General features: G+C 40.2%; 2 protein-coding genes across 2 annotated transcripts; one reads left to right on the top strand and one right to left on the bottom strand.

Moving 5' to 3' along the window:
* Positions 1-882: 882 nt before the first annotated feature.
* On the bottom strand, positions 883-6,165 carry copz1 (COPI coat complex subunit zeta 1). The gene is made up of 9 exons (XM_079272823.1): positions 6,079-6,165; positions 5,544-5,612; positions 4,333-4,414; positions 4,144-4,235; positions 3,349-3,404; positions 3,150-3,227; positions 2,985-3,036; positions 2,859-2,897; positions 883-1,525 (listed from the first exon to the last, which is right to left on the bottom strand). Exons 1-9 carry the CDS (start codon positions 6,151-6,153, stop codon positions 1,478-1,480), a joined length of 591 nt encoding a protein of 196 aa, XP_079128949.1. The 5' UTR covers positions 6,154-6,165; the 3' UTR covers positions 883-1,477.
* Positions 6,166-12,688: 6,523 nt separating this feature from the next.
* Positions 12,689-15,066, top strand: nfe2 (nuclear factor, erythroid 2). Its single transcript, XM_079274066.1, has 3 exons — positions 12,689-12,933; positions 13,026-13,163; positions 13,737-15,066. Exons 1-3 carry the CDS (start codon positions 12,886-12,888, stop codon positions 15,021-15,023), a joined length of 1,473 nt encoding a protein of 490 aa, XP_079130192.1. The 5' UTR covers positions 12,689-12,885; the 3' UTR covers positions 15,024-15,066.
* The last annotated feature ends 9 nt before the right edge of the window (positions 15,067-15,075 follow it).

Below are 15,075 nucleotides of genomic sequence, written 5' to 3'. Positions count from 1 at the left end.
GCTTTCACTCCGTCGGCTTCTCACTTTGATGCCTCGGCCAAGTGAATCATTTAGGTATGGAGAGAAAGAAGCAAGGCAAACTTGCTACAAACAGTATAGCTAAATGACCTTTTACTCAGTCTAACAGACATGTCGCTGCATGCCACTTGCAGTAGATGGTGGTGTCCGATTGTACAGACAAGGAAGGAAGGCGACGTGATCTGTAATACCGACCTAATGTGGTTCAAATTAAGCATGGTTGGATCTGTTGGTTGCACACCCAACACAAATCTCTCGCAGGAAAAATACCTTCAAGTGTTCATCATGAGAGCATATGGAGCTACCTGGCTGGAAGAATGCAGATAGATCATTTCTACTCCTGTAATAGGAATCAGGTACCAAGATGATGTAGTGCCCCGTCTCTCTGTAGTGTACCCTTCATTTGCATTACAATGAGAGTACGGGGTTAGTGTTTGAAGGTGGGTGTGCACACATCGAGGCACACAATTCATGTGGCTCTCCACAGAGCGGAAATTAATCAAGCATGACTCCATAAAACTTATCCGCATGTCACTGCAACATAGTACAGTGTAAGCTCCCGATCACAGCGGCATGAATGAGTCTCCTCCCCACTCTGCTCTCTTTGTCTTCAGTATTTATGTACCTCAGCCTGGCAGTTTGCTGCAGACGCCAGGAGATGGAGCACTTGCTCAAGCGTCTCTGGCTCTTGCGGAGAATCTTTGAAGAACAAAGAGCGCACAGCATGGCAGCTCTGAAAAAAAAAAAAACGCTTAAAAAACTGCTACATTTACAGATATAAAAAGTACGACGCGCTAAATTATAGAGTTCACGTCAATAACGCATTCCTAAAATGTATGGCAATTAATGGACATAACACAGCTGTTCACATTGGTGTCAACAAATATTTATTGTAAGTATCTGATGAATGGAGGATCCCCGGACAACACGTATTCACAACATACATACCGTTGAGATTGTTGGTATGACTACAGTACAAGTTGTACACCTTTTTTTTAAATCACAATATTCATGTAAATCATATAGTGCCTCAATACTTTGTACAGTAAGATGACGGTGCTGTCAAATGGGATACAATTATTGTTCAAGAATACTCGTGGAATGTTGCAACAGGCTATGATGAGGTTTACATGTACGAGCGACTCACTGGTTTAATTAACACCTAGATGCCTTCATGGAAAAACAAACTAACAAAACAGGCAGTACTGGAATGTACACCACATCTTATCCTCATGTTGATTAGGTCAAACAAATGCAAGTCTGTGCAAAAAATAAAGAAAAAGGTTGGAAAATTTAACTTTGTCGAGCAGTAATCCTGGGAGTGTGACTGGGTCAGCCAGTGGTACTCCTCACAGCGTCAATTGAAGGAGTGGAAATCAGAGGAAAAGGAGTATGCGGATCAGTGCCACTAAGGCTGGGCTCGACAGCGGCTCACTGGTGGACTGGTGCAGCGGGGACTTTACCGGAGAAGCGACCACTTGATCTGTTCTTTGGCAGACTGAAGAACCTGTGGATGAAAACCAGGTTTGAACCAAGCAGATCACTCAAATGACAAAACATCAGCAGCGGGAGAGAGGGGCTGTGTGAGAGCAGAGGAGCGCTCACATGCACTAGAAGACATGACCGGCCAGCCCGGCTTTATCAACAAAGCACAGAGAAGCTCAGATTACAACACACAACGATATTGACTTCATGCTCTGCTCAGGTTGACAGTACGCCACCATATCTGTACATAGAAAACAGTTGTTTGCTGCTATATAAATGCTCCGAATCCTGTGCAACCTCTTAATGTCCTGGCCAGTATAAGAATGGCTACAGTAAGAGATAAACCTTTAAGGAAAAAACCATGCGAAACAAGTGGCATCTTATGAAGGAGGCTATTGGGAACAATGGTAAAAACAAACATGCATATAATTGTTAAAATAAACGATCAAAAAGGGTATACGAGTAATGTAAATGCAAGATCTAATTAATCATCTTAATTCACTGAATGATAGGAGAATCATAACCATAAAGTATGGGGACTGGGGACAGCCATTAATCCTGGCTCGATGAGGGATGGTGGAAGCCAGTCTCAGGCCTCTTAAATGACAACATTAATCAAGAGGAGCTCACACACAGACACGACTCCTGTAAGAACTAAAAGATAGGAACCACTGTTGGCTATACCAACACCTTTACAATGGATAACTTTTAGTCATGTACACAGTTACTCATAGAAGATAATGCAATACATGCAAGGGCCTAATTAACTTGGGGGGGGGGGGGGGGGGCACCCAAACTACAGGAGATGGAGGACATAAGAACAAATTGTGATTTTTTTCAGATAATCTATATTAGGTTGTAAATTGAGACGTTATGTTATAAATATTTATTGTGTAATCATGTTGGAAAATCAATATGAATTTGAAAACATTATTTCAGCTGGAACAGCTTTGTATCTAAAAGTTTACCGAAATCCAAGCAATGGGTGAAAAATTACACGATATAAAGTAGGTCTGCAAAGTAGGTTTTATTCTGCACTTTGGGCAGCTGCAATATGGTGATCAATTTGATCACTTTTTGCTGTGTTTTTCTTCATAAAAGATTTTTGATTGATGACCATCCATCATGAAAAGGACATGTCATGTCAAAATTAGGAAAAATTATAGTTGTGTTTTGTTCCGCCCCTGCAGATATGACAGCTTAGACTTGCGTGATAAAGTAGGAGTAGAGGAGAATGATGCTATAACAATGCCCTTGTAGTCATAGTTTCTGAATTAATGAGCTTCAACAGTCAATAAACTAATGGAGCTTTAAAACCTTATAGCAGGGAGAGATACAAGGATTGTTTTCCTCACCTGGGTGACTGTCTGCTCTGTCAAAGGCACATCATCCCCCTACAGGAACAATTATGTTACGTTAATATCAGACATAACAAACATCAAACTGTGGAATATTTATGAAAGGGGAGTAGAGGAGCTTACTCTGAGAGCCACGCGGTGCACAACCTGTTGTGGGTCACTCTCCAGGATCACCCTGCAGTAGGCAGCAAAGAGACAGACCAACAATTATTAATCCCTGAGAAAAACATGCTGTGCTAACATCAGGCTCTTTTTTAATAAGACTTAAACAAGTTTCAAGCCGCTTACCCTCCATCTACAATTTCATCCACAGCCAGGAAGAGCCCCTCCATGTTCTCCAGCAAAGCCCTTCTCTCTACATTCTTCCTACAGAGTAAAACGACAACATACACGTCAAGCTTAACTTTCTAGACATGAGAAAAAGATTTGCACAAAAAAGAAAGTTTTGTTGAAGTTTTGCAGAAAAATAACAGCTGTCAAAACGTACCTCAACATCTGACTGAGCGAATCAAAAAGGCAGTTTAGAACAGCCATCAGCATTAGCTGGTGAGGATAAAAGAATATATTAGATTGTGTTCGTGTCTAATGAGCCCACATCGTCGTTCTATCATCTGGAGGAAATCATTCAGGAAATAACATGTGTGGAATCACTTGTTATGGTTTTTACAATATTTCCTTGGACCTCGAGGCACATCGTTTTCTAGCTAAGACGAACTTGTATCCGTCTGTGCAGACTCAACTGTTGTAGTTATAAATAAGGAACACATCGAGAGTATAAATAACACCCGATTTCATAATGGATGAAGTTAATTTTATTATTTGCAAAACATAGAAGAAATATCTCTTTAGACAGATAGACAAATAGACAGATGAGTTCACATTGACATTATCATTTAGTTTCTATAGCAACATGTACTGTATACCACAGTATTGGTTTCCCAAATAATCCCCAAAATTCTGAGCCAGTTAAGTGAAAACTTCTCTGATCAATTTAATTATGTTGTTGAGAATATTTTCATGAAAATAATCTGTATGATTATTCGATTATTTTATTTATTTATTTATGATACGAACATTTATCTATTGTCTACATAAAACCAATGGCATGCTGAATTGGAGAAAACTAAAAATAAATAAACATGTAGAAGTACCATGTAACAGTACTTCAATTTCAAATAGGTGCAAATGCATCATCACTTCAGACCGCAGACAACACAATCTATTTTAACACCAAGTCAAAATAAATGAAATTACTAAATGTAAAACCTAGAATTAGGCTTACCTCATTTTCATGGGAACTTCCAATCACATAAAAGAAGAGGTCTATGTTGCTCTTGTAGACGACAGTGAGGCCTTCGAGTAAAGCTATCTCACCTACGGACACACAGAAAGCAACCAAAGCGTGTTACGAGACGCACTGAGGCAGGAAAGTGTCTTCAATCTTTAATGTAATGTAGGAAAGATCTCTTACTGTCCGTCCTGTGTGTTTTGTTGAATATGTTCTTCTCAAACGCCTTCTGCTCTTTCGCTGTTGGGTACGTATCATCATAATACTGTCGATGAAAGTGAAGACGTTATTATAGGTTGCCATGTAAACCTATAACCCAATTTAAGTTGTTTGAATTTTGATTCTGGCGGTATTTCATATTTTCTTACAGTCAATCTCTAAATACTTTCCACATTCAGTCTGTGACACTGTGCAATTAAATCTATAACAAACAAACAAACAAAAAAAGTAAAAATGTCTAAATCAACGAGCGCTGTTGCTGCATGTGTCAGTATTTGCAGCGTCAGGACGGTGGATGGGGTGTTGACTGAAAACACACTGCAGTGCCCGTGACATGCTCAAGGTAATTAAAGAACATATCACCACAGTGTGGATCTTTGTGTGTGTAAAGTAGTTTTGAAGTAAAAACTGCGGTAAATGGCACAGAGGAATGCACTACATTAAGTTCTGGCATCAGAGACAGTACTTTACATTTGTTATTGGTTGCAAGTTCAGAGGTAGGGTTGTAAAATTACGGGAATATTCAAATAAATCCATTAATTTGTTCAATACATACAAGAGAAAGATGCCAAGTGGTGAGTCAGCGAGCTAGTAAGTTAACTAATGGGGTACTTTGACATTTTGTGCAGACATTAAATTGTTTTGCAACCAAGAATGAATGGAAATAAGTTGATCAAAAGTGTGATGGGAACATGCACAGCACATGCAGAGGATTGTAATTGTTCTGTATTCTTATTTAATGGGATGTTGGCAAATTATCTACATGTGACGGAAGAGCTCGCTGCTGAATTCACCACATGGTTACAATTCAATTAAATGGTCATACTTTTTAACCAAAGAATAAGCCCAATTTTACATTAAAAAAAAGTGTTTGTGTGCATTTGGGCCCCAACACACACATAAAACATACTGTATATACAACTATTTAGAAGAGCATAGAACACAATAAAATAAAGCTATATATATATATATATATTGTTACTTTATTTTGGTTTAGTGGGAATGAGGGTAGTGCAAAAGGTACTATGGTAATGTAAACCAGGGCTGGTTGTAGTGTGTGATTTGTTGATAAGAAAAATATAAAATATCACCAGGCGGACCCTGGACCAGGGCGATCTGTTGAGAAATGTTTAACTATTAATGGTAACGTCGTTGTACAGTTGTCTCAATCGTACCTTGGCATACAGCCTGTCTCCATCGTTGTCCAGAATCAGAACAGCTTTGACAGTGTACAAGGATGGTTCCTGTTGAGATAGAAGACGTTAAGCACCGACTCAATCTACACGAGTATCATTTAACAAACGTATCGAGAAGTCAACAATCGAAACATTACTGCTAACACATAACATCAAACTTTGGCAGGACGGCGGTGGATGCGCTAACAAGGGATGAATGAAAACACAATCCAATCAGAGTTACAAATATAATATAAATAGTAATAATGATTGCTCGTTCGCCATGACACATGAGACATGACACTTCCACATCACCAACAAACACACAACGTTACACACGACCAAGCTAACGTCTCTGAGGCCAAGTTAGCTGGTTAGCCAACAACCGTTTACTTTAGTTAGCTCCCTGTCGAGTTAACTCCAACTAGATTATGCAGTTTATAGAAACAACCACACATGTCAACGCAAATAAGTTATAATTAAAAGCCTGAATGACACATATACTGTGGCATATTAATTCATGCGCTAACATTACCAGTATTGGAGAATCCATCTTCTTTCTTGTTAGCAAACTAGCTAGCGGACTGCGGCTGCGCAGCGGACACGTCATGCGTACAGTAAATAAGGCTCTTTCCCATTGGCTGATACAGAGCCATGCGTACTGCGGACTAGGTCAAAGCGCTACTACACCGCGCGGAGCCAGGAAATAAAATACATGTATGCCATTCAGACTCACGAGCATCTGTAACACATGTGTCCCTTCCGTGGGGAAAGTTGCAACTTGATAATGTCTCGCAAGTAAAGTCAAACATTGTGTGTTGTACTCCACTAACTGTATCTCTGTGTTTTTTCTGTCTTCTGCGAGCCTACTGTAAATTAACATTACAGCCACCCCCCTAACCCTGTTCCTTCTATCGTGAAAGTAAAACATAAAGGTTATTTGTTCTGTAATTCCCAGATGTAGATCCCCAGCAATGGTGCCTGTATCAACTATTTTCCACATATTCTAATGAACTACAGTATGGGCACTGTAGTTAAACCAAATCATAATCATTATTGACTGAAAACTTTTTCCCATAGGTCTGCATGGTAACAACAAAAACAATCCTCTCATTTACAAGCATTGCTAGCTTGCTTGTACTCATCAACATCTTTTTTCAGGATCCTCCTACATTTAACCAACCCCAATTATCTCCGTTGCCACTTCTGGGAAGCATCTGGAAACACATGCTGATGGGGATTTCCCTGCATCTCACTCCATGAATTACATCACTGTTCGGCCTTACTGTAAGATATTCTTGGACTTGAGTTTGAAATAATACGGGAATTTGAAGGCCTACAGTTTTGAAAGCAAGTGGTGCACAGCTATTATTTAACTGCAAACAGTGTATGGTGAAAAGCTACAAACTATGCTGAGATGCATTCATAACCCCACCACTGCGGACAACCATGAAATGTTGCAATACTGCACTATGTTTACACAATTCAGCCACTAAGATTTCAAAACTTACCCAACCAGAGAGGAAACAGTATGCTGCCTTGAACTTGCTTACACTTATACTATAGATTAAAAGATTCTTAGATGCCATTGTAATGCCAACTCATTTTAAACATCATACACATTCATACCTATATGTGTTTGAAAATCATCCCTGTTACCATTATGCTGTGAGAGATGGTGATGGTGATGAATGAAAGTTGAATGATGAATCAACATTTGTGATAAATTAACATGCAAAATGACTGGCCTACTTCTAATGGTGCTGGCTTGAAAATGGAATTTCCCTAACTTTCTTTTAAATAGGTTGAGTGCACTTCATAGTTAAAGGACCTTGACGACTAAAGCATGAATGAAGCATAAATCCTCAAAGCATGAGGTGAGGAAACTGTTCAAGTGACTAATAATGCAGCTTAAAGTTCAGCAAATATTAACCATCTATTGCTGTATCTGTCAAATGCTCACGAAGATTAAAAAGTAGAAATGAATAGCAGCAATAGATAGAGAAATGAAGTAATGTGCTGCTCCCCTCTTCTCAGCTCTATGCCAGCAACCACAGCAGTTAGCAGTTCCCTTCCGAAGAACCAAGTGCTACTTTTATCAGCATTAAGCAGAGCTTCCGCCAACCAACATCCTCCTTTCCTTACCTTCCCTCTTTGTGTCTGTATTACCCACCAGACTTGACGTTCATTGAACACATTGCCTTATGCAATGACCTATATATACACACACATGCACACAAACAATTTCAATGTTCTTATTCTAATTTTCTTTTCCAACACCAGTAATATAATATGGAAATGGTTTAATAAAAAGCGTAAGGATACAAATAATCATAAAATATTGAAGTACTGTTGTTACAAAACATTATCTTAATCTTAACATCTTGAAATAAGCGCACATCTTATTGAGACATTCAGAAGAATGATGTGGCATCTTCAGGTTCCTCATTTGGTTTCAGGTGGCGATAACTATCATGACAGACGTTTTGAGAAACAACAATGGAAAAGTTATCTCTGATTCCCATCAACATCTATACAGTTGCTCTGATGAATGTGTCCAGTAAATCATTTTGCATCCTGCTCATTTGAAAAAGATGAGAAATGTACAAATTAAAATAAACATCTCAACATTGTCCACAATAGAATTAGGAAAGCACGTGAAATTGGGTATTAGCATCTGCATAGTGTTGGTGGACCGAAGTGAAAAACCCTTTCCAGTTGACTACCACGATAAACAATTGCACATATGACCATTTTTATGTCTTTTATTATTTTCAGTGTTGTTTTTATTGAAGCCGAATATTAACAATAGAAAAAAGTATAGTGTAACTATGTTTTACACTTCAGTAAATAAAGAAATAATACTCCATCTGCCCTCTCTTTTTTTTCCTTTCCCAGAAGCTGACTCCAAAAATATTCCCTCTTTGATACCACAACCCAAGGCACACATTCATGTTTAGTATGTGAGGTGGTTTTCCACTTTATGTCTATTACAGCCTTTTGAATGTTAAAACAAAACCAAAGGTGCCACATTTCTTCATCTTTAATGAACAAATAAGATGCTACCACCAGGACACATAGCGGAGGTGGGGAACAACCAAACGGACAAACATATTTAACCCTTATTCTCTCGTTTAATTTAACACACCCTAGTATAAAACTCAGTGGTCATTAAGAGCTAAGTGAGTCAACTGTGGGCAGTTCCCAGCTAACATATCCGGTCTATTTTTGACGTAGAGTTGTTCGTAGCATCGAGGTGCACAACAAAGAAAAGGCTGACAGCCCTGAGAGGTTCACGCAAGCTGGAAAGCAGAGATGTTAAAGACTAATTGGAGCAAACAAACACAAACAGGGAAAGTAGGCGTAGGTCTGGGAACTGTGTCCAGGTTCTAAACCATTGTGGTCGCAGTAATAACAGGGTGCTCTTTGGCATGCTGTGGCAGTGGTTGAGGCAGGGGCTGGGTGCTAGGAACTTGGGTTGGGAAGTCCCTTCTTTGATTCCTGGTAGACGTTCACCTTTCTTGACTCCGTCAGCCACCTACTTTTTCCATCTTAGAACAATGACAAAGAAAACATTGAGATTTATGTCTTTGTGGGATGTGATATTGTGTCGGGTCAGACAAAACCCTCCATGTTCTCATGGTTTTGTAATATACAGTGCCTTACTGAAACTCCATTTTGTGTTGTCACAAGCTCTATAAGGTACATTTATTCAACAGTAAAAAAGTCAAGTTTTCAGGCCAGTATTCAGAGGAAACATTCTCATCAAGTACCTTACATGTATTTGTCCCCACACACTTTGTGTTCCCGTGGAACAAAAATCCCAAAGTTACTTGAATTACCACTGTAAGTGTCGACAAAGACCTTAAGATCAGCTTTATCTGTCACGAATGCTTCTGTGACTCACAAAGATCAAAAGTGTTTTCATGAACCCACGATAAAAACTCTTCAACCCCCTGTACATTTTCCTTATAGAATACATTTAAACATATCACCTGTGTTATTAATAAAGAGGGTGAACCCTTTCAATTCACTATTTTGTACAAATAATTGATTGAAAATATTGTACATGTAGGAGATTTGTTTTGACTCTTATATTATTTTGTTTTCTGTTTAGCAGTGTAAAAAAGTTATTCACTAACTGCTATTCAAGGAAGAAAGTGATTGCGACATGTTTTCAGCTTTGCATTTCTGAGTAAAAGAAATGATATGCAGTCCGATGCGTATTAACATAAACTGCTTGCATTTGCTGCACACTGCAATTGTTTTACGGACCGGGGATCCCTTGTATATGCAAGTCATTCTACAAACATGCATTTGCATCCGCTTGTTTTACAAAGACAAAATATATACTGTGCAAGGCTGTAGCATATGTTGTAGTCACGCAGTCAGGCAGAATTATAGGACGCATATTTCAGTATGTCAGGTGATTTAATCAACAAATGCTTTTTAAAAATGAAATCTATCCACTATGCTGTACGCATTACACACAGCAGGGGGTATTTTACAAAGCATGGAATGTCTTGAATATTTTATGTGAAAAAAATCCTCATTGTCGCTGTGAGACAGGCTGCTGTCTATCACTGTGCATAAAGAAAAATTGCTCTATATGGAGCAATAACTACAGTAACATCTCCACTGTCAGTCATTGTGTGAAAGCTGTTGCACAATAGAGTACATAACACATAGTCTTTGTGAGTTCACTGCTCACAGCGCTTCAGATCTGGGCAATGAGGGGATTTTTTCGTGAGGGATTTTAATGGTCACTTGCTATGTAAGACACGCTCCCCTCCATTCTGCCCCTGCTCCTCTCTCTCCCTTGGCGGTTGCTCAGCCAGATAGAGGAACAATGTAGTCTTTCTTACCTGTCGGAGGGTGTACATTCCATCTCTGCTAAACTAAGTCTCAATCCTGCCTCCAACCCACTCCTGCTTGAACAGGGCCCTCACTGCAATGCCAGCTCCAGGTGCTCCACATCACACTCCTCATACCTTTCGTTTTGGAGGCTTTGAAAGGACACAGCTCCTGTACGGTTTGGCCTGGACAGAGACAACCATCCGGCTACTTTTTAATCACGTTCAGTTTTTTTTTTAAATCTGACTGTTTAATATGTATAGTCATTATATAATTTAAATCAAAATTGCATACAGTTTTTTTTTATTGTTTTTTGTAAACATCTGCCTACCTCAGTGTCGACAGACAATGATTGTCAGACTGTTGGTTTGTGGTTTGTCATGTGGGCAAAAGGGAAATTTGGAGGTTGGGGTGTAAGTGTGCTATTAAGGATACAAGAGTAGAAAAAAAAATGTGGTGTGGGTGCTTTACAGGAAGATTGCGTTTGTCTGCACAGAGCCATCCCATTTATGCCGGTGGCTGTATGAGTAGCTGAACAGAGAGAGAGACAGACAGACAGTTGAAGAAGAGAAAGAGCAGAAGGCCTTATTTGTTTTACTTTAGAAGTCAGAAACACCACATCTGTGAAAAAGAACAGATTCTCTTTTTGTTCATTTTTTCATTTTCTTACCACCAGGATTGTGCTTCACATCTGAAGCTTTTTTTTTGTTTTACCTCATCACCTGTTGAAGAAGCAGAGAATGTTGGCCAGGTATGTTCATTCACATCTTCCTTCTTCTGATTTGTCAGATCTGTTCTGTTGCAAAGCTACTGCATACTAAGAGATTACAATGTTCTGCACTTAAATTAAATCTGTATAGCGGTATAGTTAAGTCGATGTATCACTTCAGTGATGTGATATTACACATAATCATATAACAAAGTGAGCTGTTGAACGATGTAATTACATTGTGTCTGAAGCTTCCAAGCATTGCAGTTGTAAAAAATAGAGTTGAAGTAATAACACAAAGAAACATTTCATTTGAAGTTGTATCCTGCTGACTTAATTTAACTTGATTTTAGCAACTTCTTTTTAACTGACAGTGAAATTTGAGTGGTGATTATGATTCCTTACAGTAAAGGAAACGGCCATAAGAAACGTACCACAAACACAACGCAGGATATAATAGTTATGTTTCAGAACCTTTAAAAACTAGAAAATAATTCACACACGACAGATGATAGCAAATAGCCGTACAGGCGGATGCCATTGAAATAATACGCAATATTACAAATTGTACGCAGTTTGTTTTGAAGGTCAACAGGAAATTTGAAATCTTTGATTAAAAAAGATAAAACACATATTTGCGGATTCCACCATTACCAAGTAGAAATAATTACTTGTAAAATACATGTCTTAGACAGAAATATACCCCATTTTACAATAGTTTAACTCATTGAACCAGGTCTGTGATCTGTGACACCTCAGTGTGACAGCCTGTTGTGTGATATTCCACTACAATTAGCCTGACTTTGACGACTCATTTTTAATCAGCTTTTGAATTCTAGATAATTCTATCTTCAAAGGTACCTTCGACTGTGTCATAACCACAAAGCAGTTACGGCGTTATTGTCAGTGGAGAAGCTTAAGGCTGCCACCTGGGAGCTCCCAGCTATTGGAGAGAAGACTCCTGTTTGTTCAAACATATTGATTGGCTCAACTCAAAATAGGGAAAGCAATACAACAGGTACATAGCTGAAGCTAATTTGCAGCCCCATCCTTGGTTTCTCTTTGAAATGTAATTAATTCCATATAAACAAGCAGATTCAGGATAAAAAGCAACAAAATACATACAACTAAATGTGTGTGTGTGTGTGTGTGTGTATTGTGTATTTTAAAGTGCATCAATTCAAAAGTGAGTCAGTGTCCGCTTCTCTGTTGGTGTTTAGGCAGCTGTTTCAATTGTGTGTTGAACACTTTAAATTCTCATCGTGTTTTTAACTCAAGTGGAATATTTCCAAAATTCTGAAAATCAATGGAGATGCTAACACTTTAAACTACTACCAGGCTAGTTTAAAGATGACTGCTAACATGCAAGCCATACACCAAATGTCTCAAAGAGCAGCCATCAGGCCGCAGTGTGTCTTCAAGAGAGCGCTGTTTTCCCGCAGATTGTGTTATCAGGGGTCGGCATAGCTGCGCCCGGGACAGCTGTTGGGAGGAGTTAAATCAACTGAACCCTTCATGTGCTCCAAAGAACCTACAGAACACCCATTCTCATTTATGGGTCATTTATTGAGCAGCAGCGGGTCTACTCATATGTAATGTGCTGTATGGATTAGTAAAGTGTGTTTGAACGTATGATGTGATTTAGCGGCTCGCAGATACTACATTTTTGTTTTTTCTTTCTTCCTTCTGGTGTGTTAGAGTTTAGACGCTGGGTAGGGAATAATAACTGGTTTGTGTGTCTTTGCCAGGTTGATCTTTTGCAACAAAAGCTTGTCCTGAATGTGTTCCACGGCCAACTATGTTCTCCCTCTGAGGAGAACCTGTGAGGTAGGTTTGTCTATGAGCTGGGAAGACAGAAAAATAATCTGGATTCAAATAGATTTATGAATGAGGTTATAATTTGTCTTTTCTTACACAAGGTATTAGCCACTCCAGGCAGGCTGTGTGGGGGAGTGTCCATGTCAAATCCTTACCCTGGAGCCAGGTCTCATGGAGCTCCTCAGGACGCAGAGATGGATGTGGCTTGGCAGGAGCTGATGGCCATCACAGAGCTGCAGGTAACTCTTCAGCACTGACACACTGGAAACATTCATTTTTATTTATTGTGTCTGTTCCCTGAAAAATGCCAATGTTATCACAATATCTCATGCTGCGTTATCATGGAGGCAGCTTATTTTGTATTAAACAAATGACTAAATCCAACATGTTTCATTCTAGTGGAATAAATACTTCCTCTTTTCACGTGTTGCTAACTGTTGAAAAACTAATACGTAGCTGAGGAAGGCAACAATGGCCCATTTGAATGATGGCAGGATGAAGAGGTTGTGAGCGGAGGCAAGTGCTGCATGTTGCTCGCGGCCCCCTGCACCGCACAATAGCCATCTGTTTCCAGGTGAAACCTGATCACATCTATGAGAGCCCTTCATAGGCCATGGGTGGCATGCTGAAGTGGGGGCAAACTGTGTTCGTGAGCGAGATGAAATGTGGAAAATACACAGTTCCACTAATTAATTCAGAGTTCTTGCAAATTTGATTATTGCCGTCAATCTTTTTATTGCCATTAGTGTGACATGTACACCGATGTACCGGTCATTCATAACTGGCCGAGCCTCATTTCGTTTTTGTTGCAGGAGTTTGAAGACTCCAGTGCAGGCTCCTATCAAACGGCACAGTACCAAAACATGGAGCCCATGGTCCCGATGGGAGGATACGAGATGGCTCAGTCCCATTCCGAGACTCCACCTGCTGCCTGTGAGCTCAGCACTGGTGCTACTTACGATGGATGTTACTCTGAAGAGGTGCCCGTCTGTCATCGTCCAAGCAGCAACGCAGAGGCACTGTACGGACACCCTGATGGTCAGCACAATCAAAGAATGCTGCCCATGTCTTCTCACACACAGCCCTCACACATGGCTCTTAGGGAACAAACGAACATGTCCGGTACCAGCCAAGGGCACAGGAGGGCCAACGCTTGTCTTGCTCAGGATCTACGTCGGCACACACTGTGGACTACACACAGACAAAGTTCACACGCTCGCCCAGGTGATGATCTAGAGTCGGACTCTGGTCTGTCCCTGGGTTCCAGTCCACCTTTGGCCTCCCCAGATAATCCTGTTGGTGGTGCACCAGGTTACCAGAGTGTAGACATAGGCATGACTTATAGTGATGGAGAACCAGACAACATGGCTGAACACGCCAGAAGAGCACACGTCCATTACTCAATGGACTACCAGAGTCAGTCTCACTCAGGTGCACAGCCATGTTATTTTTCAACACAGACTTTATCTCATACTGAACCCAATGCTCTGACTCAATCAGTGAAACAGCAGGGTCAGACCTCTGCTCTGGGCAACCTACACATTGACTCTGGAGCGTCCAGCAGAGGGAGCTCACAATACAACATGTATGCAAAAGCACACGGAAGTAGCTCCACTCCAGGTCTACTAAGCAGAGATGAGCGGCGGGCCGTGTCTTTGAAGATCCCCTTCCCAATGCAGAAGATGATCAATCTACCTGTGGATGACTTCAATGAGCTCCTGACACAGTATACTCTGACAGAGACTCAACTAGCACTGGTGCGGGACATTAGACGGCGAGGGAAGAACAAGGTGGCAGCTCAGAACTGCAGGAAAAGGAAGCTTGAGAGCATATTTCATCTCGAAAGAGAGCTGAACCAGCTGCATGCCAAAAGAGAGCACCTGGCACAGGAAAGAGTCGAGTTCCAGCACAGCTTGGCTTTTATGAAATGTCGCCTTACAGACCTTTATTCAGAAGTATTTTCTCACTTGCGAGATGAGGATGGACAACCATACTCAATAGATGAATATGCCCTGCAACAAACACCCGATGGTAAAGTTTATTTGGTACCTCACGCAACTATGCAAGAGAGAGCAACGCTGATTAACGGAAGCTCATGATTTCACTCCTTCAGAATGAGGCATACTGCTGGATTGTGCCAATCGACAGTAG

The sequence above is a fragment of the Melanostigma gelatinosum genome (assembly GCF_949748355.1).
Source record: "Melanostigma gelatinosum genome assembly, chromosome: 8".
Taxonomy (NCBI): Eukaryota; Metazoa; Chordata; class Actinopteri; order Perciformes; family Zoarcidae; genus Melanostigma; species Melanostigma gelatinosum.
Note: the sequence above shows the minus strand (reverse complement) of the source record. Positions and strands in the feature narration are given on the sequence as shown.

Coding starts and splice junctions, on each gene's coding strand:
- copz1 (XM_079272823.1), bottom strand. CDS start 6,153: ATGACGTGTCCGCTGCGCAGCCGCAGTCCGCTAGCTAGTTTGCTAACA. Junction 4,236..4,332: donor CAAAACACACAGGACGGACA/GTAAGAGATCTT, acceptor GTGTGTCCGTAG/GTGAGATAGCTTTACTCGAA. Junction 3,037..3,149: donor GATGAAATTGTAGATGGAGG/GTAAGCGGCTTG, acceptor TGCCTACTGCAG/GGTGATCCTGGAGAGTGACC.
- nfe2 (XM_079274066.1), top strand. CDS start 12,886: ATGTGTTCCACGGCCAACTATGTTCTCCCTCTGAGGAGAACCTGTGAG. Junction 12,934..13,025: donor CTCTGAGGAGAACCTGTGAG/GTAGGTTTGTCT, acceptor TTCTTACACAAG/GTATTAGCCACTCCAGGCAG. Junction 13,164..13,736: donor TGGCCATCACAGAGCTGCAG/GTAACTCTTCAG, acceptor TTTTTGTTGCAG/GAGTTTGAAGACTCCAGTGC.